Below are 25,551 nucleotides of genomic sequence, written 5' to 3'. Positions count from 1 at the left end.
AGCTGGACCTCAGCATGGTCACTCAGCAGTGGGAACTGGATGTCCCAGGCTTTAATCAGCCCTGCAGAGACCAATGATTTCACTGGTTTGCAACTGGGCTCAGCCCTGTAGCCCAAAAACTCTCAGGGGAGCTAAAAATTAATTGCATTTTTAATTTGGGCTCTAGAAAGAAGGCTCAAGCCAGCACTGTTTTAAAATCCTGTTTATTGGAACACACATACATCCTTTCCTGACCCGATCCAGGGTTTGGAGTCCATGCAGTACCAATAATATGATGAAAGAAATAGGGCATTGATATAAAGGGCTCACTGACTCTTCAAATTAAAAAAATATTTAATACTGTATTAGGCAAATAATACACCGAAAAGACATCGTGACTGTATAGCCTCTCAGATATTGCACTTCCAGACAGCACATGATAAGTATAAGGTCATTCCAGCCATCAATAAATATCACATCAGAAATAGGGGCCACACAAGGCAAACGTGGCATGAGGAGACGAAGAGATCCTACCCTACGGGGAAGAAATGGGAAGAGTTAAGAGCCTCCTGGATTGATCCCTGTCTGTAGCTTGGAGGCAGGAGGGAAGAGCATCTCCTCTGCACCCGGAGGGGAAGGGATGGGCACGTCCCGGGGCGGTGGGTGCCCCTGCCGTGTCTCTCCTGGGCGCCCAAGGAGGGTCCCCTGTCCCGTGGGTGTCAGGTACCGTCCCGGCCAGCAGTGAGCCATATGGGGCGGTTCCAGCCCTTCCCCACGCAGCCCTTCGTGGACCCGCCGTGCAGGCGCAGCCTCCCCCCCCGTGTGGTGTCTGGCAGCACCCCAAAACACAGCACCCTGACCGCCCACCTCTTGGCAGACAGCCGTTCTCCTTGCCCCCACAATGGCCGGTCCCTGCTCCGTCCCGTGTAGCGCTGACCTTGGCACTGGCCCCGGTTCCCCTGGGGGCAACTCCTTGCCCGGCTGCCCCAGCGTGAGGATTTTCATGAGCCTGAATCTTCCTTGGCTTCGAGTCCTGTGGGCAGCAGCGTCCCCGATGCTTGGGGCTTGGGCGAGTCAGTGCAGCAGCCCACGGCGCATTGGCAACATGAACCAGGCAGGAGAAAGGTTTCCAAATATTGCAGCCCACTTTTGGGGCATCTCTGCCACTCTGCTGGGTTGTACCACGCTTCTGCCAGCAATCGAGCGGGCACGCAGCGAGCACATCCGTAGCCCGGCCAGTGCGGGGAGAGGTGGGCGGACAAGCCGCAGGCGGGAGCCAAGGGGAGCCAGGGGAAACGGTGGGGTGCACGAGCAGAAGGGGGAGCATCCTTTTCGGTCCACAGCAGCGACACTGCAGCGTCTGTTGGTTTGGGCCGAGGAACAGGCGCAGGCTGGGCGCTTGTCCTGAAAGGCAGCCAGCGCGTGGCCGTACGGATAGTGGGGATGTGCTGAGAAATGAAATGGGAAAGGACCCGTGAGGATGGTGGCTCATCTCCCCCCCGAGCACCCACAGGACAACAAACCCAGATGGAGTTGGTAAGGAATCCTCCTGGCACAGGGGAGCCGTGCCCCAGGGTACAGCAAGGTCCCAGGAGACTCTCTGAAGTGCTTGACTATCCTTCCCTCACCCCAGTGGGATCCCCCCATCTAGGGTGGCATCCTGGGGTCCCCAGCGGAGCTGTCTCTCCAGGGACTGGACAAACTGTACGTGGTTGGGATGCTGAGCATCCCTTCTGCATCATTCCAGGGTCCTGTGAGCCTCAGGCAGCAGTGGGCTGTTCCCCCACCACTGAGGTCTCCGTGCTCCTCCATGGCGAGGCAAACCTTGGTGAAGGCAGACACCCCGCCCGGGTGATGCTGGGCAGAGGACGCTGGGCCTCGTGCTCTCCTCTCGGTCCCCATCCAGCTCTGAGGCCTCGGTCCTCCTCACACTTACCCAGGGCTGGGCTGGTTCCCGTCACGCTGACCCTCAGCAGGAGTACGTCCGGACCGTGGAGGTCTCCAGCCTTGGCGACCCAGAGGCACCAACTGGAAGTGAGTCAAAGAGCAGAGTGTGCAATTAGCGACTGTTCCAATTAGCCCTCAGCTTCCCATCGAAACATTTATTAAGCAGTGTCCGTGCACTGAAGCCATATGAAGGCGAGGGTGAAAGGAAGAGGCACATTCGGCCAGCTCTGATGCTTCCAAGGCTCCAGAGTATTTGGAAAGTTGCTGCTTGCTATCCCTACTCTCGGGCAGCGAGCTCCCTGCCACCCGTGTCTGGGTGTTGTCAGACCTACGGATTTTGTCCCAGGTTTCATTGTCCTCAGATGGGTAGGAATTGCAGCTTCCAGGGTCGAGCAGAAATTTGACCCAAACTTCTGGATGGAAAACTGTGAGTTTTGAGCAAATCTGGAGACAGGAGGATGAGAGCTGAGCCTGGGGCTTGAAACCGGAACGTGAAAACACAAGTTTTTAATGCTCCTTCGTACACTGATTTCTGAGCCTGTGGAAGCCAGCTCTGCACCAGGTGGCAGATAGTTTGGAACAGTGGCACCAGAGTTCCTGGTCCAGGGGACAAACCGGGGTGACCTGGCTGGAGCTTGTGCCTCCCTACAGCTTTGGAAGGGACCAAGATAACTTGTAGAAAAGAGTTGTGTGGTGGTGGGGCAGAGCCTGCGACACATACACTCAGCTATAACACACGACAGCCAGCAGCACGGGCAGCAAGCGTGCCAAAGCACGTCTCGGCCAGCTCTGAGAGCTCAGCAGTGCTCGGACTGACTGGAGCTGGTTAATTCAGTCTCTTTGGGGATGGTTTCCAAAATGGGGACAAGACTGTCCCAGAATGGGCTGCTGCTTCCTGACAGCCCCCAACGCTACCCCAACAGGCTCTGACCTGGATGCCAAACCCAGGGTGGGTGACACTTAGCCCCATTTTGTGCCCCAATCCAGCCTTCTTCCTCATCCCGGCAGTTCAAAACAAAGAAACCACACACCAGACCAGAGTCTGAAATAACCCTGACAATTTACAGCAGACAACAGCTCAAGGATTACATGGATTCAGCATCGCAGGTGATCAGCTAGCCTCTCTCCCTGGTGGCACATCATTCCCCACATTCCCCATGAGGTCTGAGCAGGGGTGGGAGAGGACCCTGGGGAGATGGTGGTGACCTACCTTCTGGGGGCATTTTCTTGGCAGGGGCGGATGGAGGGGGCAGGGGCACCAGGCTGGTGACACGGAAGCCGGCTGGCAGTGTCTCAGCCGAACCGCTGAGCATGTTGATGCTGTGAATGTCTCGCGGGCGGAAGCGCTTTCGCCAGGACGGGGTTCGACGGAAGGTCTTGTCGTCGCCCTGTGAGAGAGGAGCAGATTATGAGCCCAGCATCAGTGGCAGCAGGACCTTCTGCCCCTATGAGATACCAGCACTGCTTCCACCTAATTAGGGTGTGCCTGTACCAACTCAAACAGAAGTGTGTGATCAGATTGACCCAAGGACATAGGAGACCTCACCAGGATCCCACAACATAGGCTTCATCTTTTCCAGCTTGCCTATCTCTTCTCTCCAGCCTGTCTGCAAAGATGCCTCAGAGACATCAACACACAAGCCCCAGTAAAGTCCCCAAGGGATGCATCTAACCTTGGCCAGATAATGGCATCTGGAAGCACCTGCTTCTCTCTCTGCTCTACAGAGAGCCCTGACTAGCTCTGCTATGTTATCTCATGGAGGAAAGATACACATAGGAGGGATCTAGATGAATTCCCACCTTCAGTGACTCAACGTGAACAGCTTTCTGGCTGCTTAATGGGGCATCCAACCCACGAGCTTTACCCGCCACAGATGTGTCATGCCCAGAACATCTGTGACTCTAAAAAGGCAATATTAAAGCAGCTGGCAAGGAGAGTCAGCTGAGCCTACTTGAAATTCAGCCCACCAAGCATGAGGCTAGAAAGGATGCACAGGATTCTACCTCACCTGCGTCCACAGCCTGGCAGCACATTCCTCGGGGCCTTGTCTAATAGTTTTAGCTTATTCCACTGATACTGCTCATGTGACTGCTCTAAAGAGTTTGTGAGGCACTATTTGACTCCCTTGGACAAGGAGGGAGTAGAGGTCCTGCCTCTCCTGTTTCTTGCGCAAGAACAGGCGCTCAGCATGATCTAGAGGTGGGAGAGGTCTGGTACTCACATCGTCCAGCCTCCGATCTGTGCCCAAGGCGAGCAGGTTGTTGAACTCCCTCTCCAGCACTTGTCGAGCCTGAGAATAACAAAAAATGAGCATTCCCCGTTGGTGGGAACAGTTTCCAGCACAAACTCCCATCCCAGGAAAGTCTGAGAACAACAGAGAAAAAGCCCACGTGCCATCTGAGTGCTCTGCTTTGAAAGGCAGAGTTGAGTCGGTGGGACTGGTGGAGTCACACCGCAACAGTGTCCCACGCTAGCCACCCTCCTCCAAAATCCCCTAAGGATGCTGCTGTTACCTGTGTGTTCTGCGTGGGGATTTGCAACACGAGTGCCAGGCTGTTGTGGTCGAAGTTTTCATCGAGGGCCAGAAGTGCCCCGTGCACCCCACTCTCGATGAGGTTGTTTGCATACTCGCGAAGCCCAATGGACTGGATCCAGTGAATGACCTGGTCATTGGTCCACACCAACACATCTGCAAAAGAGCAAGGACATGTCTCAGAGCCAGCTCAGACCACGCTCTTGGTTGTGCGGGGACCTGCTGATGTCCTGAAATGCTTTGGCACAGCCCCAGGCTGATCCTGGGACTCTCCTTCCTGAGCCAGCAGCAATACTGGGTGCTCAAGCGCCAGGAACAGCTCCCTTCAATTTACCAAACTGAATGCTGAAATAACAGGCAGAAAACAACTGTGAAAATTAATCCTAAGAACCCACGGCTGCTGGTGTAATTAGGGGCATTATCAATAATTAGATGTAATCTAAGCAGCAGCCAGATGCGTAGGGAATCTCAGGACAGCGAATGAGGAAGGGGAGGCTGAGCAAGCTGGGGGGGTGTCCTAAGCATTTGAAAGGGGCAGGAGAAGCCTATCTGATGCTTGCAGTGGATCTTTCCTGTCTTGACACCCTTCCTCCCTCCTCATGTCTCACTGAGCTGCATAAAAGCACCTGGAGCGATCTGTTGGGGAAATACTGCAGGGAGGTTCCCCTTGGAGAAGAGCCCTCCAGGCATGGTTGCTCAGAAATAATGATTTTCCCCAGGAAAATGCTGTGTTAAAAATAAGGAATAGCAGAGACCATCACTGGGTATCTCTTGGGAGGTTTCTCATCTCCTTTTCCAGAGCTGGATTGTATATGTGGCTGCTGACCTTTGATTTCGTGCTGGGTCTCTTCTCGCCTCCTCTCCAGCTCTTTGCGGTCGTAGTTGAGCCTCTTCAGGCACATGATGCCGTACTGCAGGCTGGTGCTGCAAGGACACAAGATGTCACCCAACCCTCAGGACGGCTCAGTATCGTGGGGCAGGTGGCTTGGAGGGACCCGTGGAGGGACCCACTTCCCTTCTTGGTCTCCACATGCCCAAAGGATGCTTCAGTTCAGGTTTGGGTCAGCCCAGACACAACCCAAAGGGAAGATCTTGGCCGGAAAATAGAGAATGTCCCTCCCTTTCATGGTAATTCCCCACTCCGTCAGTTTTACTCTGTTCTACCTTCTTGAGAATGTGCAGATCTAAGCAACAATACTCAGAGCTCGGTGGCTGGGGAGAACCAGCCCATGGGGGCTGCTCCAGCCTGAAGGGTTCATCCCCAGAGCAGGGAGGGCCCTGGCAGGTCTGTAGACACAGCCCCATGGCTGGGGTAGACGGTGGTACCCCATGGACTGGGGTACTGATCTGCCCACTCAAAAGCCATGCCAGGATGTGCATCCCTTCCTCCCTGCATGCCAGAGAAAGGAATGAGCCAATGCCCATGATTCCCACCATAACCATTCCTGATCTGAGCACTGGTGGTCAGCAGATGTAGGTACTGGTGCTTGAGCAAGGTGGTTGGGATGGCACAAGCCTTCTTCAAGCTTAGCTGCTGGCAGATGACTGTTCTGCCTGCCAGTGGGAGACTGGGTGGGATGAGCTTTTTTTTTGCCTGTGGTTTGCTCTACAGCCAGGAGAAGGCTTGGTCCTCTGCAATTTTGCTGGAAGGAGTGTGCTGAAGAAGAACATTTGCCCATACCAGCTGCCCCAGATCAGGTGGTTGATTTTAGCCTAGAAGAGCCATCCTCCAGCACTAGGGCTGGCCACGACAGGGTAGAATCCCTCAAATTGCTCCATCCTCTGCTCCATATGCAGACACTGAACCAGGGACCTCCTGAAGGAGGGGACTCACCGGTGGAAGCTGTCCACCATCTTCAAATGAACTCTGAGATCTTTCTTGGTCAGGTGGTCCAGCATCCGTGCATCAACAAGACACTCCATGAAGTAGCTGCGATACTGTGGGAGACCCAAGCTGGGCAGCCACTCGTTCCCAATCCACTCGTGGTTCATGTCTCCATAGGCCAGTGTCTGTGGAGAAGCGAATGGAGAAGCTAGGGGGAAACCAGGACTTGGTGGAGCTGCAGACTCCCAGGAGACCAGTGACAGTTCAATGCTGCAGCCTGGAGGTCACTGTCCTGAGGACTAAACCTAGGCCAGAGGAGTTTAATCCTAGTTTGTACTGAAGGAGCTGGAAGGAACAGCCCTGTTGGCCATGGTCTGTGTCCTACTGATGTTCCCCAAGGAGACAAGGCAGTAGCCAAAAGGCAAGCATAAGGGATAGGTGGACTGTATGACCAGCTTCTTCTGGAAAAAGCACATTCATGAAAGCTGAAACAATTAACTAAGAAATAGGTTTCAGTGAATTCCCAACTGATTTTTAAGCAGCTTAGAAATCACCAAATGTGAAGATGCTTTATGTCTTCAAAATGAAAAAAAAAGTCCATTTAGGGCAGAAAAACATCCATTCTCTTTCACTGCAAGCTGATTCTGGGTCCGAAAATGAAATAAAATCCACCAGAATAAAAGTAAAACAATTGAGAGAGTTAAAACCAGAAGAGATGGATCCAAGCAGGAATCTTTCCTCCCACCTTTTCAGTTCATGAAAATGGTCTATACTCTGAACGTGGGGCTAAAAAAAATGGTGAAAACTAGATGTCTGTGCAGCTAGAAACCTGCCTCCCATGTGGGGTGGCTGGTCACTCTTACGTTGGGATTTTAACACAGGATCTGTGTCTTACATAGAAAAAGCCACTCTGCCTGAAGCAGAGAAGGATGCTGCTTTATGCAAGGTCCAAGGAGGATCACCCCATGCTCGAGAGATGGCTCGGAGGAGCAACCACAGGGTGCAGGCTCGACTCCAAGCAGGACTTGGCCAATACTGATGCCCCAAGCTCATTCCCTGGGTGCCCTGTGATGTTCCAGCTCCCCCTCCCACAACCACCCCATGTACCGCCCGCGGAAAAGGGTGACACGGGGGCCTCACCTGTGCCCAGCTGCCTTCCTCTGTGTCCTAAGCGTGACACATGCGGCATGTCAATAGAAAGGACAGGTAAAGTCAGTACCCGGCAGCCCTGCACCGTGAAAGTGTGTGCCATGTGTGCTGAGCGTGGGACCCCTCAGCACGGTGTGACCCAGAGGGGATGGGGGTTGGTCTCATGGCTGCACGGCTCGGGGAGCTCAGCCTTGTCGACAGGGTGCTGGGGACATCCCGACCCTGCTGGGCCCGGGTTTCACCCCATCTCTCAGTCCAGTAAGGAGTACACAGGATGAGGCTTTTCTGATGGGCATTGGGCTGGAGATGGCACAGACACTAGGGCTCATGCATCTTTCCTGCGAAATATGGGTAGTTCTCGGGTCCCCCAAAGACAGATGGGTGCAGAGAGAAACCTAAGCTTCAGCTCACGGGTCACAACCCCCAGAGGGGCTGCCCAGACCAATCTGCCAATTTTATAGCTACTTCTTCCCTTGTCAACCTGTGCTGGTTTTGTTCAACCTCATAAAACCTGCCAAGGGAATGTGTCACATCCCTGCCGTAACTCTGAGCTCTCTGCCCCCAAAAAGCACCCACCAGTTACAGGTGCCAGTTACAGGTCTGTGCTACTTGACTAGCAGACACAAGCTTCAATAAAATGCCTCATTCACACAACAAATCCAAAACGCTGCTCCTACGCTGAGACATGGGCATAGGGTCTAGTTGGAGAGAGGGGCACATAGCTACATATTTCCAAAGGAGCCAGAGCTTTTGGGAGCATGGCCACATCTCTCTAAGGGACCCCAAGCTATCAGTCAGAGTGGCAGGGACAGACAGTGGGGACAATATTTGGGTGTGCCAAGGTCAACAGGAGATTAGATGGTGACTTCTCCGGGTGTAGAATAACCAATGTGGGTCTCTATCTGAGATCACTCTTGGTTTTTGTCTTTCTTTTCTTTCCTCTAACTCACAAACAACAGACAAACTACTCTAGAAACCCAGTAAAATCCACAGGGGCTTGACAAAGGAAAAGGCATCTGATGGTTTTTAAGCCAGTTTTGGAAATTGTTGGGATATTAGAGGTTGAAAGATGGTTTCTAAACAGGTGCATGGTGCTGGCCAAGAGCTGACACATGAGACGTAGCAAAGATCCCCTTCCCTCCCGGGGTTTAGCGTGTTAATGCATGCCCAGAGCTCAGCTTGGTAACCGATACACCGTGCAGCGGCAGTGGGGCCAGCCAGCCTCACCGTCTTGGTGGAAGTCGCCATGTTCTCCATCTCCTCATGGGTGACCCAGACGTTTCCGGAGGACTGCAGGGAAAAGAGCACAGTGGTCAGGGTAAACCACCATGGAGTCGTGGCCTCGGTTCACAACCGCGCTGGAAACAAGCCTCACTCAGGCTGATGGAGGATCAGGCCACCCTTGCGCTTGGAGCCGTACTGGGGAGATCTTGCAGCATCCTTGCAGCTTGGGCTGGTGGCACGCTGCCATGAGGACCCTGGGCTGTCTGTGCAGCCATAGAGAGCACAGCAAGGACCACTGGCCCTTTGGCTGCCTTTATACTTTGGTGTTATGCTCACGGAGCCTGCAGGCTTGTCTCTGACAGCTGTGACCCCAGCCACGGCCATCTGAGGGGACACAACACGCTCGAGGCCTTTCTGCTGACTGCATTTCTACAGATGTATCTTGGCATTACTGGGGCACCATTAATCCCTCAGGGGTTTTGGGGACCAGCACAAGACATGATCCCTCCATCCATTCCATGTGCTATCCAGGGCAAGGCTGGGATCTGTGATTGCTCTGACTTGCCCCAGGAATTTCACACAGTCCCAGGAAAAGGCTTGTATTGAAATGATTGAGAAAACGGCTGTGCACAACCGAGTTGACCCTGTAAATCATGAATGTGCTGTTTGGGTGGGATTTCATCCTCTCCAGGGCAGACAGTCCCTGAGCTTTGCTCTCTGCAGGCTGCTCAGCCTCTTGCTGACAGCCTCTGAGTGTGAGGACAAGAGCATCTGCTGGTGCCTCAAGACGGGAAAGTGCATCACACCCAATGGCCGTAAATGACCTTTGCACCTGAGGACACATGTCTGGTGGCTTGACTGGTCCATGAGGGAACATCACCCCCTCCATGGCCACGCTTGCCTGTGACACTGGGACTCCCTGGGACCACTGTGGTCCCAAAGAGTCAGGGAAACGGGAGAAACAAGTGTATCGTCCTGCCCCATGGAGGGGCTGGCTGGGGGAAGAGGAGGTCTGTGGCATGGAGCACTTACTGTTCGTGAGGTGGGTGGTGCTGAAGGGCTCGTGAGCGAGACCATCTCCTGGATGGCCAGACGCAGCTTCAGGCGATGCAGTGCATTGCTGATGCCGATCTCCCTCTGGATCTCAGTGTCAGACAGGGCCGACATGATGGCTCCGCTCTTCACGTTGGCTCGGCAAGCGGCAACATACCAGGCTGGCATCCCCACCCAGAGCTGCCAAAACAGGACAAAGCCAGTGACTGGCCTGTTGACCTTCCCTAACTTCTTCTGGTAGGATCAAGGCCACCCTGTTTGAAGCTCAGTATCAAAGCCACATGGAACTCCTTTTTCGTTTGTACCTTGCCCAGATGGCCTGTGGGCAGCCTAGCATCCCTGTATCCGATGGACACAGCACAGGGACAGAGGACCCACTGAGCTTTTCAACTCAAAGCTAAGGTGTGCTCTTGAGGAAGCCCCAAACCACAACTCTACAGAACATGTGCGGGATCTGGGGATCTGCTCTGTTCTCCCAAGTTTTACAATCACCAACCATGTGCACGGACCAAGCATGGTGGGACTGCAGGGTGCTGTACTGCTGCTGGGGGAGCACCTACAGACTGATGGCAACCGCAAAGCTGTTGGAGCATGGGGACAACGCACAGGCATGCTCTGCCTCACCTCCAGCCAGGAGACGACAGTGGGGCCATCCCAGTGAGCAAAGGGCAATCCTTTCCTCCGAGCTTCTTCCAGGAGTTCGTGCCTGGAGGAAACAGAAGCAGGAGAGTGATTTACTGGGGGGAAGGGTGCAGCTCTAGAAAGGGAATAGACCATGGGCAGAAAGAACCAGCAATGAAGGAGCTAAAAGGGCTCAAGAGAGGGTGAAGATGAGAAGCCCCATGCCATGGCTTCTCAGGCATCATGCAGGACTTTTTCTTACTGGGGCAGGGAAAGACGTTCACTCACTTCTTCCGCAGGCGCCGATCCTTCTCAGCTTGAGCACCCAGTTTGCCAAGTCCCAGAGGGTCCTGCATGCCCACTTCCATGTCCGTCAGCAGCACTGTTGGGCAAGCAAGATATCCTCACATCAGTGTGATATCCCACAGGGTCAGTATGGGCACTGCCACAGTCCCCATGCCAGGGTCTCAGGGATGCACAATCGCAGCACAGGAGGTGACAGTCTCCATTTCCAACCAGCCCCACAGCCCCCCTACATCCCGGGGAAGCTCAAGGGGATCCCCACCTGTCATCCCTCCCATCTCAAAATGCTCAACATTGAAGCAGTAAAGGATTTACGAGTGGAAAAGCTGCTCCTACCAAAGGGCTCTGCAAAATCAAGAAGGCCCCATGGCGGGGGAAGCAGATTTGGGGACATTAAAGGTAAGATACAGTGATGGGGGGTCAGTATCCTCACTGCAGCTCTTCCAGAGCATTAAGACTGATACCATGCTCAGGCTAGAAATGGCTGCGGGGCAGAAAGCACCAGGACCCAACTGCCCTGAAGCTGCAGGGAGCCCAGAGCCAGTGGGCCCAATGTCCCCAAACCAGCAGGGGTGTCCCTGCTCCTCCGCCTGTCACCCCAACAGCACCCCAAAGGCAGACAGTGCCAGGAGGCGTGCGGAGAGCCTGGCCCAAGAGGACACCCGCCCGGCACGAATGGGAATAGGGCTGCTCACGGACCCTGCCCCGTGGCCCCTTCTCTGCTCAGCTGAATCAAGCGACCCTTCTCTTTTTTCCCGAACAAGCGCCCGATGGAGGATTTGATCCCCTTCCTCTTGGAGCCCTTGTGCAGGGAGTCCTGGCTGCTGTTGCTGCTGGGGTTGCTGGCCTGCTCCTCCAGCGAGCTGGGGATGGAGGAGGGAGAGGAACAGCAAAGCCTTTAGGTTATTCCCGAGCAGCGCACAAGCCATGGCAAACCCCAGCCCGTCCCACAATCCCATGCTTGCCCCATGTAAATCCTCAAACCAACAGAGCAGGCACTGGTGTAAGATCCAAAGGGTGCTTCGCATACCTCTTCCCATCCTCCTGGCTTAGTGCTGGGTGGCCCAGCTTCTCCAGCCGCAACGTCCTGGGTGAGGATGGGGGGGACGTCTCACATTTGATGGTGGTTTTATCCTCTCGGCTTTCATCCCGAGCTGCAGGTGACTGAACAAGCAGAGAAGCCATGAGGCTGGGCAGCCAAAGCCCAGCTCCATCCTTGCCCTGCTGCCTGCCTCTCTCTTGCTCCATGGAGGCATGGCCAAAAGAGCCACCATGGCCCTGAGGCTTTGCCACGCTCCAGGATTGGCCTGAACTAGAGCTCTGGCAATGGCTCGAGATGCCCAAGCAGATGGGGAGGATGTGGCCGTATGGCCAAGATCCTGGGAACAGGGAGGAGAGGATGCAGCCCCATGGTCCAGGTCAGGGTGTGGGGACAGAAGCTGCTGGCCCTCAGCACAGGGCTCTGAGGAGCACAGACGGGAATGTCCCAAAGACACCCTGTCGCCAGAGGGGACACACAATGTTTGAGGACCCAGTGGCTTTCTGAACCTCCCCATGTCCTGCCAGACCCCCCAGGCTGCCAGCCGGCACATCTCCAAGCACCTTATGGGATCCCCATGATCCTCCTGCTGAATCCCTGGGGTCCCCAGCTCCATCCCGCGCCTGCTGCACCCTGACCTGGTGTGGACAAAGCCAGGAGCAGGCTGGAAAAGGGGCTTGGACAAAAACCAACGGGATGGGAGCCACTCACTAGCAGTTTCCTCCGGTGCTTCCTCAAGTCGCTGGGCTGATTGCAAGGGGGAAAGCGAGAGAGACACAGAAAGGGGGGCAGTTAATGGAGAACTCCCGCGCAGAGCAGCCCCAGGGCCAGGCGTGCCAGGCTGGGAGGCAGCAAACATGGGCACCCCCATTCCACATTACCCTCCCACAGACCCGTGTGGACACTGGGGCATCGGTCCCACCCCAGGCAGCCACGCAAACACCCTGTCCAGCCCCCCGTCCGCCCTGCACGCCTCCTCACCAATGTCATGATCCCCATGCGGTCGAGGTCCTGAGCGGCGCTGCGGGAGGAGAGCTTGGGGGTGGAGCGGCCACTGAGCGGTGGGGATGAGCTGGCCAGGGACAGGGCTGTCAGTGAGGTGGGGATGGAAGCCCTTTTGCAGAGTTGGGTGAGGTTGAGGCCCTCCATGCTGCCGCTCGTGACACGGGTCTCCAACTCCTCTGCGCGGAGCTCAGTGGACTCTTTCTCCTCTTGGATCATCCTGGGGGAGCAGTGGGACTCAGAACTCCCAGTTCCCCACCCTTCTGGGGAGTCATCTCACATCTCCCAGCCATAGGATCTCCTTACCCTCGGGAAATGCACTTTAGGTGCTGTGACTCGATCCCTCAATCTCCAGGAATGACAGAAAGACCCATCAGGATCCACATAAACCACAGCTGAGACACACCACGATTTCTTTTAATATTAGTGGGGGACTTTTTTCTAAAACAGTGATCCTTTCTGTGAGCCAGCACTGGTGTAGCTGAGGGACAGGGAGCCATGTGCAGGAAGGACCAAGCCCTGAGGCTGGATGTCCTGGAGCCATTTCCCTGGCTGAAGCTGGACCAAGATCTCAATTTTAGGGCATCAGAACCTCCTCCCACTGCCTGGCAGTTTGTTGCCCCCCCCCCCAAGCCATTTCAGAGCAAGGCAGTGGTGGGTTTTGGCCATGGCTGCTACCTGATCTCTTCATTGATGGCATCCAGCTGCTCCTGGAGCATCATGGCCAACGTCTGGGCATCTGAGTGCCCACTGGGAGAAAGCACATCCATGGATCTGAAGAGCGTCTCACGATCATCTTCATCCACGTCAGAGATCTCGGGGTCACTGTCGAACGCATGCGGCCCCGTGGCCAGGACGCTGCCTGCCTGGGCCTGCTCCCAGTCCTGGGGGAACAAGGTTCACTGGTCCTACATGGCACCCCCATGTCTCCAAAAGCCAAACTGGAGACCTCCATGCAACAGTCACACCTGAACGCAATCCCAGTGGGGAAACCCTTCCTACCATGTTACCCCCATCCACGCACCAGGTGAAGGAAATTGCCCCATGTCCCCAGATCATGGACACATGAGACCAGCATGCAAGGCAGGAGGTGATCCCAACCCTGACCCCGTGCTGGCATGAAGATGGATTACCTTGGCTGGCTCCTCTCGCCGGGCGGCAAATCGGCCCTTCTGCGCCCGAGGCAGGCCCGGGGCTGTGCTGAAGGGCTCGGCGGGGGCATGGACCACGGCGCTCAGTGGAAAGCGCAGGTCCGTGGCGCTGCCCATATGGGACCTGGGGAGAAAGAATCCTGTTGCGGACATTGCTCCATGCAAGGATGCTCCTGTGCTCGGACTGCTCCCCTTGCAGCCCAGACTAGCTCAGGACAGAGGAGGAGGACGAGGTCACCCCAGGACGCCCACCCCAGCGATGCCTGCCTGCTCTGCACAAAATGATGCAAAACCAGGCTCCGGAAAAGGGTTCCCCATTCCCCCCATGCTGACCCTGGAGATGTGCTCACAGACTGTAGGGAGCTCAGCCCTGGGCACTACCCTGCTGCTACCTCCCTCTGTGCTGCAGTACCCTCTGGGGCATCCAGTCAAAACCACCCTGCACCGTGGGTCTGCTGTGAAACCATGGGCTGAACAGTCCCCTCCTGTCCTCCCCTCTTGAAAACAGCTTGCACCTCCCAACATGTACAGCACATCTTGTGTCTGTCTTCTCCATCCCTGTCGTACAGAACAGGGGCCAGCCAGGGAGCTTTTGTCCTTTCTATGTTTTCTTCAACATTTTCATGAAAAAAAATCCCGGATGAATAAAATTCCATTTGAAACAGATCTTCCAGGTGCAGGGACATGAGCATTGTTTGGGATCTCCCAGCAGAAACCGGTTGGGACTTCTTCATCCTCCTCCATGCTTGGGCTGGTGTTCAGGAGTGGGTCCCTGTGCCGGGCAGAGCCACGCAGCGGCTGCTGTTGGACACGAGGCCACTTTTTGCCACTTGTGGTACTCATTGCATATCTCCACATTGCCTGGTTGCTCCTCCTTGCCCTGATGACCCAACCACACAGCTGAGCAAAGCACAGGGTCATTACTCCCTACATGCATTTCCATAGGAGGCATGAGGTTTTTTTGATTTAAGATGACAAAAGCAGTTGTCCAAGGCAGATCAGTGTTTTTCCACCATGGTGGGTCCAGTTTGCAGTGCAGATACAGATCCGGGCTCCCCATCCCAGCATCCTACCAAGCCCAGACAAAACCGCTAACATGAGCAGCTTGACTTGGCATCAGCTTGGTGTTTGCAGACAAAGGCACAGCCCAAGTTTCAAGGGGACTTAGGCTGCGGAGCCACTGACAAGCTGCTCCTGAGCTAAAACCAGATAAAGGTGCCTTAGGCAAAAGCTGAAATTTCAGCTGGGGGATTATTCTGGCCTCTGTAACTCAAGCTTTCTGCTGATTTTTCCTCCAAGAAATAAAAAAAAAAAAAAAAATTGTCCATCCTGTTCTTACAGACCCATACAAAGAGGTCCCACACATGCTTCAGACACTCCTCTGGCACTCAGCTTTTCCTCGCTCTTCCTTGCTCTCCCTGTTTCTTCTCTCCATGACAGATACAGGGCTTCCAGGCCTTCTCCTCTCTGCCACAGCTGCTGACAGATTTGAAGCTGGTTACACTGGGTCCTTTCCATCTTTTCCAGCTTTCCTGAGACCTCAATTTTCCCCACTGGTGGTCGCTCTCATCGCTGCCTCTAACCCACATCGAAAATGCTCAGGAGAGGATGTGGTCTCCCAGGTGGCCGCAGCAATGCAGTGGGGTGCATAACATGCTGGCACCCTCCTTTTCTAACACCCTGCTTTCTTGCAGCAGTGCTGGGTACCCCAGTCAGTGCCAGAGGCTGAGACCCAATGGACTCACCTCTCCTCCTGGTGCTCTGGGCTGAGACCTCCCCATCTCCTGGATGACTTTAAATGAAAGGGTGTGGAAGGATCATTGTAGACAGGAGGGGAAAAAAGGGGAGCGTTCATTCTCCTTTGCCTGCAACACCTCAAAAGAGATTCCTCCTTCTCCACCAGTGCATCCCCAGCACACCACAAGGGGAAAGGCGTTTGGTGAACATCCAGCTTTCATAGAAAATTAAGCCCTAAGCCCTTTGTGCAGAAAAAGAAATGGTGCCCAGTGTTTTTTCACCCTTAGAAAAGCAAATTTTGGGCCATTCAGTTGGACTGGGCTATTCTCAACAGTCTGTGTCCCACCCCAGGGCAAATCCGTGGTGGGAACAGCACAGCCAGAGCTGACCCTGCTGCGATGAACCACCCTGCAGCCCGGCACTGAGGCGTGGTGAAACCAGAAATGCCCGATGCCAACAGCATTTTGGGGCCCTAAAAGCAAAGTGCCCCCAAAGCCGTGGGTGCAGGATGGAAGCAGGGCAGGCACAGATTGGCAGGGTTTTGGCAGGCAGCCCTTACCTCGCGTGCACACTCTCCACGAACGTCCCACTTCTGGTCTTGAGCTGATCAACCTCTAGCCTCAGTTTGTCGATCTCATCAGACAACCGTCGCTGTTCGGGGCAAGACAAGAGACAGGCAGGGGTTGGTTTTGCTCTGAAGAGCAGCCAGGTTTGGAGCAATCCACATCCTTAGCTATTTCCAGGTTTATATTCCCTTTAAAAATCCCATCCAAGGTTTAAAGCACCTTTGACACCATTGGTAAAGAAACAGCTCATGCAGGCGACAGTGAATGATGATGCTGGGGCAATGCCGTGAAGGGAGGAAATGATCACAGGCCAGACAGACAGACAGACACACACGTGCTCGAAGCGATGCTGGTTTGAGAGATGAGGGAAAATCGGTCCCACTGGGATGCTCTGGTTTTGCTCCAGACTGCACGTGCACGTTCGCCTTGGCAAAGGGCCGGCAGCGAGGGACCCACGAGCCACATTTGATGCTGGCCCCGTCCCTCCTGCTGCCAGCCCCTCAACGGGAACCTGTGCCTGCACCAAGTGGCCATGCTGTCCTGTGGGAGATGCGAGGGGGGAGGCTGTGGGTGTGCAGGGAGGCGGTGGAGAGGGGATCCTCCAGGCACAGCAGGATCCAGTCCTGGGGGCAAACAGGCTGAAGCAGGGTGGGGAACATGCAGGCAGCATCATGTGAGTCTCCAAGCTATGCCTCTGCCTGGAGCTGAGCAGCCATGGCTGGGAAGGGTGAGCGATGCCCGCACATCCTCACTGCAGGCAGGGAGGATCGGGGAGAGCAAGGCCCTGGGCAAGGGGGAAAGCAGCCCCCCAATCCCCCCAACCATGCATGAGACAAGGGGCACATCCAAAAAGCTCCCGTTGCTTCAAAAAGCTGCAACTGTCCAGCTTTCCAGCACAGGCCAACGTGGACTCGTGTTGCAGACTCTACTCAGATGCTTTATCTGAGAGCAGGGGAGGTGCAAAAACCTACAGGGCCTTCTGCGAGCTGGCCATGGAGCAGATCTTCCCCCCAGTTTGAGTGAGGGGGTCGAGAAAGCTTCGGGGGTGAAGGAGATGGGGCTGCCTTAGCAGCACCATCTCTCACAGCCAGGCTGCACCAAGGAGCGCTGGGGTAAACCCTCCTCTAGACACACGGGCGAAGCCACCCCGGCCTCGCTGCTGTCCTCGGCGGGGGGTTGGGGATGGATGAGCGTGATAGAAATATGGAGACGGGACTGAACGTGCCTGTTAGGGAACCGAACCAGGGGTCTCCGGGGAGGCGGGTGGCAGCTTCCATCCAACCACTACGTGGGTTAGTTTGTGGCCTCCTGCTGCTGGGCGCTTTGGGATCCCAGCTCCTCCGAAACTAGGGTATTTTAGGAGGCGCGACTGCCACTAGCTGGGGATTAGGAGTGAGGAAGCGCAGTCACTAGGGCAGGCTCCCTGCAGCAGCATTTACCTTGTCGTGCTGGTGTTCCTCTATCTGCTTTTGGGTATTTTCCAGCTCTTGTAACAATGTGTTCTTTGAAAAACGAAACAAAAGAAAAGGGAACAAAAACAGGAAAGAAAAAAGAGAGACCGTTTAGAAAACGGCTGCACGACCTCCCAGAAATGGCCAGCATGGAATCGCTGCATGGATGGTGTGATGGACACCTGGCAGCAGGGATGGCAAAGGCTCCCTGATCTATTCCTCACCTACCTGCCTGTGAATCGGTCTTCTCTGCAAACCTCCTGCTCCTCAAGCAGGGCTACCATAGCTCAATGCCTGCCCCACACCGGGACCGGGGCATGGCCATGGAGGGCAAGTGGCGATTAGAGGTTTGATGGGCAGGGCGTGAAGATTAGGAAATGCGTCTGAGAGGAGATCAACTCCTCAAGCAGCTGGATCAAGGGCAAAAATGTCCCCTACATCTAAGCTAGGGAATAGGCACGGGGAAAAGAAGATGTGTTTGCAACTGCCTGACCTAGTGCTCTTTTTGGGACGTGCTGGCAGCCAAACAGGATGATTTTTGCCCATGGAAGACCTGCAGAAACTCTTTGGGTGAGCCAGTGCTGGCAGCAGGCTGGGGAGCAGATAATGCCTGTTTGCAAGGTGCCACCGCTCTGGTCCCTCTTGCTTGCTGGGGTGGGAATTTGGACTCAGCCCCATGTGTTGGGTCCTGCTCTTTATCCAGAGCCACTCAGACCTATCTGCTGAATGACTGGACAAGCTGGCACAGCCAGATCTGGTTGGGGACAGAAGGTGCAGAGCAGCAGGGGACACAGACCCAGTCCTGGAGGCATCACCTGGGGCATGCAACCCCTCTGTGCTCTGACTTGTTAAGGGGAGCCTGGTCCCTGCAGGAGCCCAAATAGAGGTGAATTATCAAGGCCTGACCTCCCATTGGCATTGCGAGGTTAATCCTTGCTCTGAGCCGCCTGCTCTCCCAGCTAATTGCATTCATGCTGGGGCAGCAGCAACTCCAGCTGGCTCCTCAAAGTAAAGCCCTGTTCCCCAGGAGGAGCAGGGTGGGAGCTAGGAGGCTGCTCGTGGACTCTGCTCTGGCTTGGAGAAGGCAGATCAGTCCAGGCTTGGGGGACAGGAAGGTTTCAAGGCAGCATGTGGAGGGGATGGGCAGGTGGGAGAGGATGAATGCTGCATTTTCTCCTGCAAAATGCAGTAGGGCTTTGCTCCAATAGCTGGGCGCAGGCTGCAGTCAAGGCTGCACCAGAAGAGACACAGGGAAGAGAGGGAACAGAGCAGGACAAATCCTGCTGCTGTCAGAGGTGAAAGGCAGTGGGGAGTGGGGTCTCACCAGGTGAGGGCTGGCTGGAGGCGAGGGTGTGACGCAGAGCACGCTTCCCTGTGCTCCCACCAGCCCCAGCGCCCGGCTGGCATCCTGCATGTGATCATTTCTCCATCCCTGCACAGGTACTTCCAAACCCCTGTGCTGTGGCTGGCCGAGGCTCCATGCCAGAGGGGCTGTGGACCCCTCAACCCCCCACCAGCCCCCAAAGGACCCCCTACCCCCCAGGCACTACCTTCTCCTCCAAGGCCGCCATCCTCTCCTTGAGGTGCAGCTGCAGCCGCTCATTGGACTCGCTCAGCAGACGGTCCACAGTGTCCGAGAGCCGCTTGTTGTGCTCCTCATTCATCTTCTCCCGCTGGCGGGCCTGCAACAGCAAACAGTGACCGGCCACGTCAGATCCAGTGGATCTGTTCCTCCTGCCATGAGGGGCTCAGTGCTCTCCTGCCATCACGTGCCTGCTGGCGGTGTCAGAGCTGATCCACCAGGCCCGGCTTTTGGGGCCAAATCCACCCCTTATAGCAGAGATCAGACCCTTTGCTGGGGCTCTGCTGGTCTCTGCCATTTCCCAGCCAGGGACGAACAGGAGAGAGGACAGGATCCGAAGAGATCCTGCCTGCCTGACCCTCAACAAAGCTTTACCTGTACATTTGCCAGGGACAGCCACACTGGGGGCACATTCCAGACCCCAAAAGGTGTGGATCCTCTGGATTTGCAAAGGTCTCTCCAAATGTCAGCCCTTGGCCAAAACAACCAGGGGCTTCCCCAGGGGCACATGCTGTAATACCACCTGGGCAACCCAAGAAATGGGCATGATGACCTCCTGCGTGGACAGCCCAGCTACAAGCTAAGGAGCACAACAGGGATTGTGTGTCCCGTGACACATCGGCCACATCTCTGTCTTTTTGAGGGGCAGCACCCTTTGCTGCCAGCATCCATCAGTCTTGCTCTGCTGCTGATCCTGGCTGGGGAGGAAAGCAGCTGGAGCTTCCCCCTCTGCCCTGCATTTGAGGTCCCAGCTTGCCCCAGGAGGTGATGCTGGGAGGGGAGTGGATGTGGCATGTTAACAGCAAGACTTGGATGCCTGGGAGAGGGGGAAATCACAGCAGACAGTGTCATGAGCTCCTGGGTGACTCTAGATGAAGAGATCCTGGATGGGAGAGCATTAACTAGGCCCCTCTCCCCATCATGCTTCAGAGACACAGCAAGCCCACCCTTCCTGGTGTGCCCAGGTACCTAGCTACTGTGGCAAGGTGGAGCCAAGGCTGGATCAGGACCTGCAAGGAGTCCCTGGTCCAGGCTGAGCAGTGCTTACCCTGGCCAGCTCCTGGTTCTTCTCCTCTAACTGGCTCTCCAGCTGCCGGAGGTGTTCCTCGATGCTCCCGTGCCTCTCTTCTGCCTGGGAAAAGCAGAGTAGCCCTCTTGGATGATGCTCCCCAAAACCATGCGGGTCCTCCTGGACTCCTCCCTTCACCCCTGCATCTGCATCCTTCCCCGGGATGCAGCGCTCTCTCTCACTGCCTGCATCCCCACCGTGGTTCACTGTGAGCCCAAAACAGCCCTGCTAGCAAGGTGATGGGAGATGGAGGTGCTCTGTGAGCGACTTGCACCCGTTCCAGTGCCCAGAATGGCAGAGCTGGCTGTATCCACACCTCCCTCCCAGATCCAGCCTGGGTTCTTCCTCTTCCTCCTCATCCCAGAGTAGTCCCAGCACAAGCTGAAGGCCACTCAGATCAAGAGGGCCATCTCTTCCTTGGAGAAAGGAGTTGAAGGGAGGGAGCAAACCCTGCGCGTGCAGGACATGTCAGGAGCTTTAAAAATGGTGCATTGTCCCTGCAGCCCTGGGGGAGGCAGAGGACCGCAAAGCTCAGAGGCTGGCACCCCTCAGAGCACGGTGCCTTGGGGCTGCCAGGGGCTCAGTCACTGCAGGGGGGCAGCCACACCTGCCTCTTCCTCTGGTTGCTGTGCTCTCTCTTGTCTCAGCTGTCCCCGAGCACCCCGCGCACTTGCCTTGGTGAGTGCGGCGATGCGCTGGGCCAGCTCTGCTTCCACCTCGGGCAGCGTCTCTGCCTTTCGCATCGTCTGCTGCAGCTTCTGCTCCGCCAGCTCCAGCAGCTCTTGCAGATGCCGGGCTTTCTCCTCGCACTGCGGGACAGGGCAGGATGGGTGCTTGGCACCGAGCCTTGCCTGCTTGTCCCATCCCCAGCACCTCTTTCTCCCTTTAGGTCCCCAGGGTGGTGGGGAGTCTTTGGGTCTGAGTTTTGGTACCTGGCGGTGCAGGGACTCCTTGTTGGCCAACTCGCTTTCCAGCTTGTCATTGAGGTCATGGATGGAGGTGGCTTCTCGCTGGGCTGCCAGGTAGCGTTTCTCCAGCGTGGTGATCCTCTCCTCCATGTCCTCTTTCTGAGCCAGGGCCTGGGGAAGCGATGGGGCTGTCACATCCTTATCTGTGACCACCAATTTGGGAATAACTGGGTCACCCAGCTCCTGTGAGCTTGGGACACCCCCAAGTCCAAGCATGCAATGAAAACCCTGCTCTGCACAGGAATGAGGGACAGCAGAGTGGGAGATGAATAAAGGGAGAGTCAGGTAACCACAGAAAAACCCTCTAGCATGGACACAGCTCACTGCCCCAGGTCTGTGGCACACCTGGGCATCTCAGTGTCTGCTTATAACCTCAGGGAAGTCCTGCTGATGGACTTGGGGACAATCTCTCACAGGCAGTTCCTTTTGGGGAACACTGGCTTTTACGCTCCATACAACAGGGGTTACAATCCCTCCCCAGCCCAGAGCATGTGGAAGCTGCTGTGAATGTCTCTGCAACTGCAACAGGCTTGGCAGTGCTAGAGGGCAGCGTCTAACCTCTCGGAGGTCCCTCTGGTACTTGCTGCTCATCTCCTCCGATTTGATCAGATCCTTCCTGGCGGTGCCCAGATCCTCCTCCAGCTCAGCGACGCTGGCAGCCAACGCAGAGATGCGCTCCTTGGCCTGGACCACTTCGAAATTCTGCTTCTCCAGGAGCTCCTGCAGCTCCACCGCCTGACCTGCCTCATCGTCCGGGTGGACAGAGCCATTGGAGAGCCGCTGCAAGGCAGCAGAGAGGGAGGTGGATGCCAGGCTGCCCCAAAGCACGGGCTGGCATTGCCTGCAGCTACGCAATGGGGGAACAGGGAACATGGCCCTGCAGGGACCCAGTGAGGTGGCGAGGAGTGGGGACGTGGGGCTCTGGGACCCCCTGTCAACAGTTTCCACTAGCCAGGTATGTGGCTTCTCACAGGCACAACAGAATAGGGATGGTTGAGGGTTTCCCAGAGCGTCTCTGAGAAGCAGAGCCCCTAGGAGCATCCGAGCAGGAGCACAAATTCCCCTCCACTCAGAAATGGTCTGTATCCACCAGGAAGGGCATTTCCCAGGGGGTCGGACCTGGGGGGTCAGGAAAAAAGTTTTCAGCACCCTGGAGCCAGTGAAAAGGGGGTTGGAGAAACGATGGCCTTGGTGAGCATGGTCAGAGTAGGGGTTTCTGGGGCTCTCACCTTCCAGGGAAGCTTCTGTGCTGGCTCCTTGGGTTCCCTCTCATCCCTCTCACCCGCTGGGGCCTCCCGCGGGGCGCCTTGCTGCAGAGCCGCCACCTGCATGACAACAGGGATAATTAATGAGACAAAGCAGAGGAGACCAGCTGGTCTGGCTGCGAGTGAGGCCAGCCCTGGTGCATCCAGGTCTGCAAGCAGCTTTCCCGCTGGCTTCCTCCATCGTGATCTTCAGCTAGTGCCTAGGGCTGAGGGGGAAACTGAAGGGATAGGGTGAAGAAAAGAAGGGAAGGCAGAGATGCTGTGAAGGCTCAGCACTGATGGAGGATGAAGCCACACCTTGCATGGACACCATGGTGCTCGCTACAGGCACGCAAAGAGCCTGAGCCCCAGGAGTAAGGTTTTGCTGGTGAGCCCTCAGGGACCTGAGACCTGCACCCAGGAATTCCCTCCCAATTCACTGCACTAGCTTGGAGCCAGACAGACTCCAGCGCAGACATAGCCAGTAGGAACAGAGGATAAACACTGACTTTGCACCCGGCTCTGCTGGGGGACGATGGGGAAAGGTCCCTGCAAGGTGACCAAAGGCCAGGCATGGAGCTTGGGGAAGTACCATGAGATACATCCTGGGAATTGGAAAGGGGTGCAAAATTTGGCCAGGCAGAGGCTATAAGGATGGCTCTTTCCTTTTGGTAGTGGTGGCTGGGCACACACTTCAGGAAGGAAAGCCTGGTTCACCATCTCCAACAGGGCTAAATGTTGGGGACAGAGAAGTCCCCATGCCAGAGCCCAAGCAAGGACGGAAATGGGGGATGCAAGATGGGGTGCTTGGAGCAGCGAGGTTTACACCTCTGCTGAGGCAGGGGAAAAGCCAACGAGCAAAGTCACTCTCAGCCCCCTTAAATGATTCAAGTTCAGGTTGCTTTTGTCAGTGAAATGAACACCAAACAGAGGAAAGCTGGCCCGTGAGACAAAGGCAGAATATTTAGATGGTTTCCTTAAATACAGGCAAGCCTTCATGTAAATAGCAATTTTAGAATTAAAGCCTTACATTAAAAATGCCCAAATGCCACTTCTCCAATCTGCACGATCATTTGAGGATGGTATTGCAGCAAATTCAACATGAATTAAAAAATGTAACATGGAGCAGTCCCAGCCTAGGGGGTGCCCCAGCAAGGGCCCAGGGTAGGCTGCCAAATGCCTCTTACCTGACGATGGGCATCCACGAGCTGCTCCTCCAAGGTTGCCACTCGCTCCAAAGCTGCTCGCAAGCGTTCCCTGACCTGCAGTCATGTAAGATAACATGAAAAGCCATTATTTATCTGTGATGAGGGTGCCCAGGATCTAGGCAAGCTCCCAGCCCCTTTTGTCTGGCTGACAGCCAGGCCCAGATGGATTCACGTCCAGGGCACGGGCTCAAGGATGCTCCAGCCCATTGCCTGGGAGAGCAAAAGCATGTTGGAGAGGAACAGCCCAGATCAGATTGATTCTTGCAGAAGACCCATGGCTGGGGCAGCTTGAAAATGTCTTTTAGCAGAGGAAGGAGCTGCTCAAGGTAAATGAATCAGGAGGAACAATATGAGTTGTAACAGAAAGACTGAACCAGGGTGCCAAATGCCAGTGCTCACCACCACCATGTGAGTGACGCGGGGAAGCAAGATCCCTGTCCCCGACAGTCTCAAACCCACAGCATCCACTCGGCAGCCCACGGGCTTCTAAAATGAAGGTGCTGCAGCTTTTGGATACCCAAGGCATTCCTCCTGAGAGACCCCATGTCACCACCCAGTTTAAGAACAAAAAATGGCATCCAGCGGGAGGGAGGAGGAGCGTTGGGAGAAGGTCAGCTCGGAGCAGGGGATGCTCATGGAGCAAGCCAGGAGAGGTCCTGGCAGCCTGTCTCACCTTTTCATCTAGCGCCTTGTGATGCTCAAAGAGTGACTTGAGCGCCTTGAGCACCTCGACCTCACTGGAAACCCCAGATGGTGACTGGGCCTGACGCTTGACCACGGTCATCCTCAGGGACCGCTCATGCCTCGACACCAGGCACTCCAGGTGCTCCAGCAAGAGCTGCAAGAGGGCAAACATGAGGCTCTCACCAACTCAGGGGCTGGCGATGCTGGTATCAGCCCAGCAGCCTGTGGTGTCCCACATTTCTGGGGACTGAAAGCCAGAGAGCAGGTTTAATATGCTTACCCGGGTGTTATTGCGCTCGGCTTTCAGCTCCGAGATCTCCTCTTCCCTCTCCAGGAGCTGCTCCCGGCACGCACTGAGCTCCCGCGTCAGCGTTGCAAACTCCTGCAGAAATCAGGGCACGGCTGTGAGCAGGGAGAGGAGGATGAAGATGGAGCCAGTGTCCCGGCCCCACTGCCAGGACCTCCAGAACAGAGCATTTCCGATCCAAACCCAACCAGTGAGAGACAGGGACACCAAAGGAAACACTGAGAAATCGGTGGAGAAGCACAGTCAGGTTGGGAGGTGCTCTATTCCTGGCTTCCCTAAATGCTTTGGACAAGGGAGAACACAGCATCCCAGTATTTATCCATTTGATTTGATGTCCAATGACACAAGAAACTGCTCTGCAGCTCCAGAGGTGCTCAATGGCATTTAAAACATCCCTGTCAAGGCCATCAAAATGTTCCCATCCCCACTGACCCCCTGATGCAACCCAGGAGAGCACCCACCTTGCAGCATCCCATCAGGCTAAAACTTACTGCAAAGCCACAGCCAGCCCCAAACCAGCCTCTGCCATAGCCTCAGGACCTGGCATCATCCAGAATCTCCTTCCAAAGGAAAGAGCAAGATCTACCCCAGTCCAGCATGTAGGACCCCATTGAGCTTCTTATGGGGTACCCCCAAACCCCAAATCCCAGCTGAGAGAGATGGGGCACAGCAGGAGATGTGGCAGGTGCCACCAGCCCTTGCTCCAGCCACCAGTCCCTCTGGGGAGGTGACGGCCAGCAAGGAAGAGCCGTACACAGAGCGATGCCAAAGCAGAGCTGCAAAGCCAGGACAGCTTTTAGGACCTGATGGGCTCCTCAGAAACAGAGCAATCGCACTTGTGACTGTGTCAGAGGGGAAAGGAAACCCGCTGTGAAGTTCCTGTGATGCAGGAGAGTTCATTTTCCCTT

At 55.5% G+C, this 25,551-nt stretch overlaps 1 protein-coding gene across 4 annotated transcripts in view; it reads right to left on the bottom strand.

Annotated features, from left to right (window-relative positions):
* Window positions 1-187: 187 nt before the first annotated feature.
* Window positions 188-25,551, bottom strand: part of PPFIA4 (PTPRF interacting protein alpha 4) — a 61,499-nt gene continuing 36,135 nt past the window's right edge. For 2 of the 4 annotated variants that reach the window (XM_054803473.1, XM_054803472.1), the window contains 29 exons: window positions 24,617-24,718; window positions 24,326-24,490; window positions 23,632-23,706; window positions 22,430-22,525; window positions 21,759-21,980; window positions 21,165-21,311; window positions 20,903-21,041; window positions 20,212-20,291; window positions 19,132-19,263; window positions 17,570-17,632; window positions 16,124-16,215; window positions 13,810-13,951; window positions 13,355-13,560; window positions 12,656-12,896; window positions 12,386-12,421; window positions 11,666-11,799; window positions 11,335-11,498; window positions 10,621-10,714; window positions 10,336-10,417; window positions 9,691-9,891; window positions 8,662-8,724; window positions 7,426-7,452; window positions 6,295-6,470; window positions 5,287-5,384; window positions 4,441-4,616; window positions 4,149-4,217; window positions 3,137-3,314; window positions 1,916-2,007; window positions 188-1,427 (listed from right to left, as the gene is read on the bottom strand). In XM_054803473.1, coding sequence (XP_054659448.1) covers window positions 1,949-2,007; window positions 3,137-3,314; window positions 4,149-4,217; window positions 4,441-4,616; window positions 5,287-5,384; window positions 6,295-6,470; window positions 7,426-7,452; window positions 8,662-8,724; window positions 9,691-9,891; window positions 10,336-10,417; window positions 10,621-10,714; window positions 11,335-11,498; window positions 11,666-11,799; window positions 12,386-12,421; window positions 12,656-12,896; window positions 13,355-13,560; window positions 13,810-13,951; window positions 16,124-16,215; window positions 17,570-17,632; window positions 19,132-19,263; window positions 20,212-20,291; window positions 20,903-21,041; window positions 21,165-21,311; window positions 21,759-21,980; window positions 22,430-22,525; window positions 23,632-23,706; window positions 24,326-24,490; window positions 24,617-24,718 — 3,459 coding nt within the window. In that variant the 3' untranslated portion in view covers window positions 188-1,427; window positions 1,916-1,948. Of the gene's footprint in view, window positions 1,428-1,915; window positions 2,008-3,136; window positions 3,315-4,148; window positions 4,218-4,440; window positions 4,617-5,286; window positions 5,385-6,294; window positions 6,471-7,425; window positions 7,453-8,661; window positions 8,725-9,690; window positions 9,892-10,335; window positions 10,418-10,620; window positions 10,715-11,334; window positions 11,499-11,665; window positions 11,800-12,385; window positions 12,422-12,655; window positions 12,897-13,354; window positions 13,561-13,809; window positions 13,952-16,123; window positions 16,216-17,569; window positions 17,633-19,131; window positions 19,264-20,211; window positions 20,292-20,902; window positions 21,042-21,164; window positions 21,312-21,758; window positions 21,981-22,429; window positions 22,526-23,631; window positions 23,707-24,325; window positions 24,491-24,616; window positions 24,739-25,551 lie in introns of all 4 variants that reach the window. The other 2 variants (XM_054803475.1, XM_054803474.1) reach the window with 2 other exon arrangements.

Source organism: Grus americana, chromosome 25 (assembly GCF_028858705.1).
Source record: "Grus americana isolate bGruAme1 chromosome 25, bGruAme1.mat, whole genome shotgun sequence".
Lineage (NCBI taxonomy): Eukaryota > Metazoa > Chordata > Aves > Gruiformes > Gruidae > Grus > Grus americana.
The sequence above is the reverse complement of the archived record's forward strand: the minus strand, read 5'-3'. Positions and strand labels throughout refer to the sequence as shown.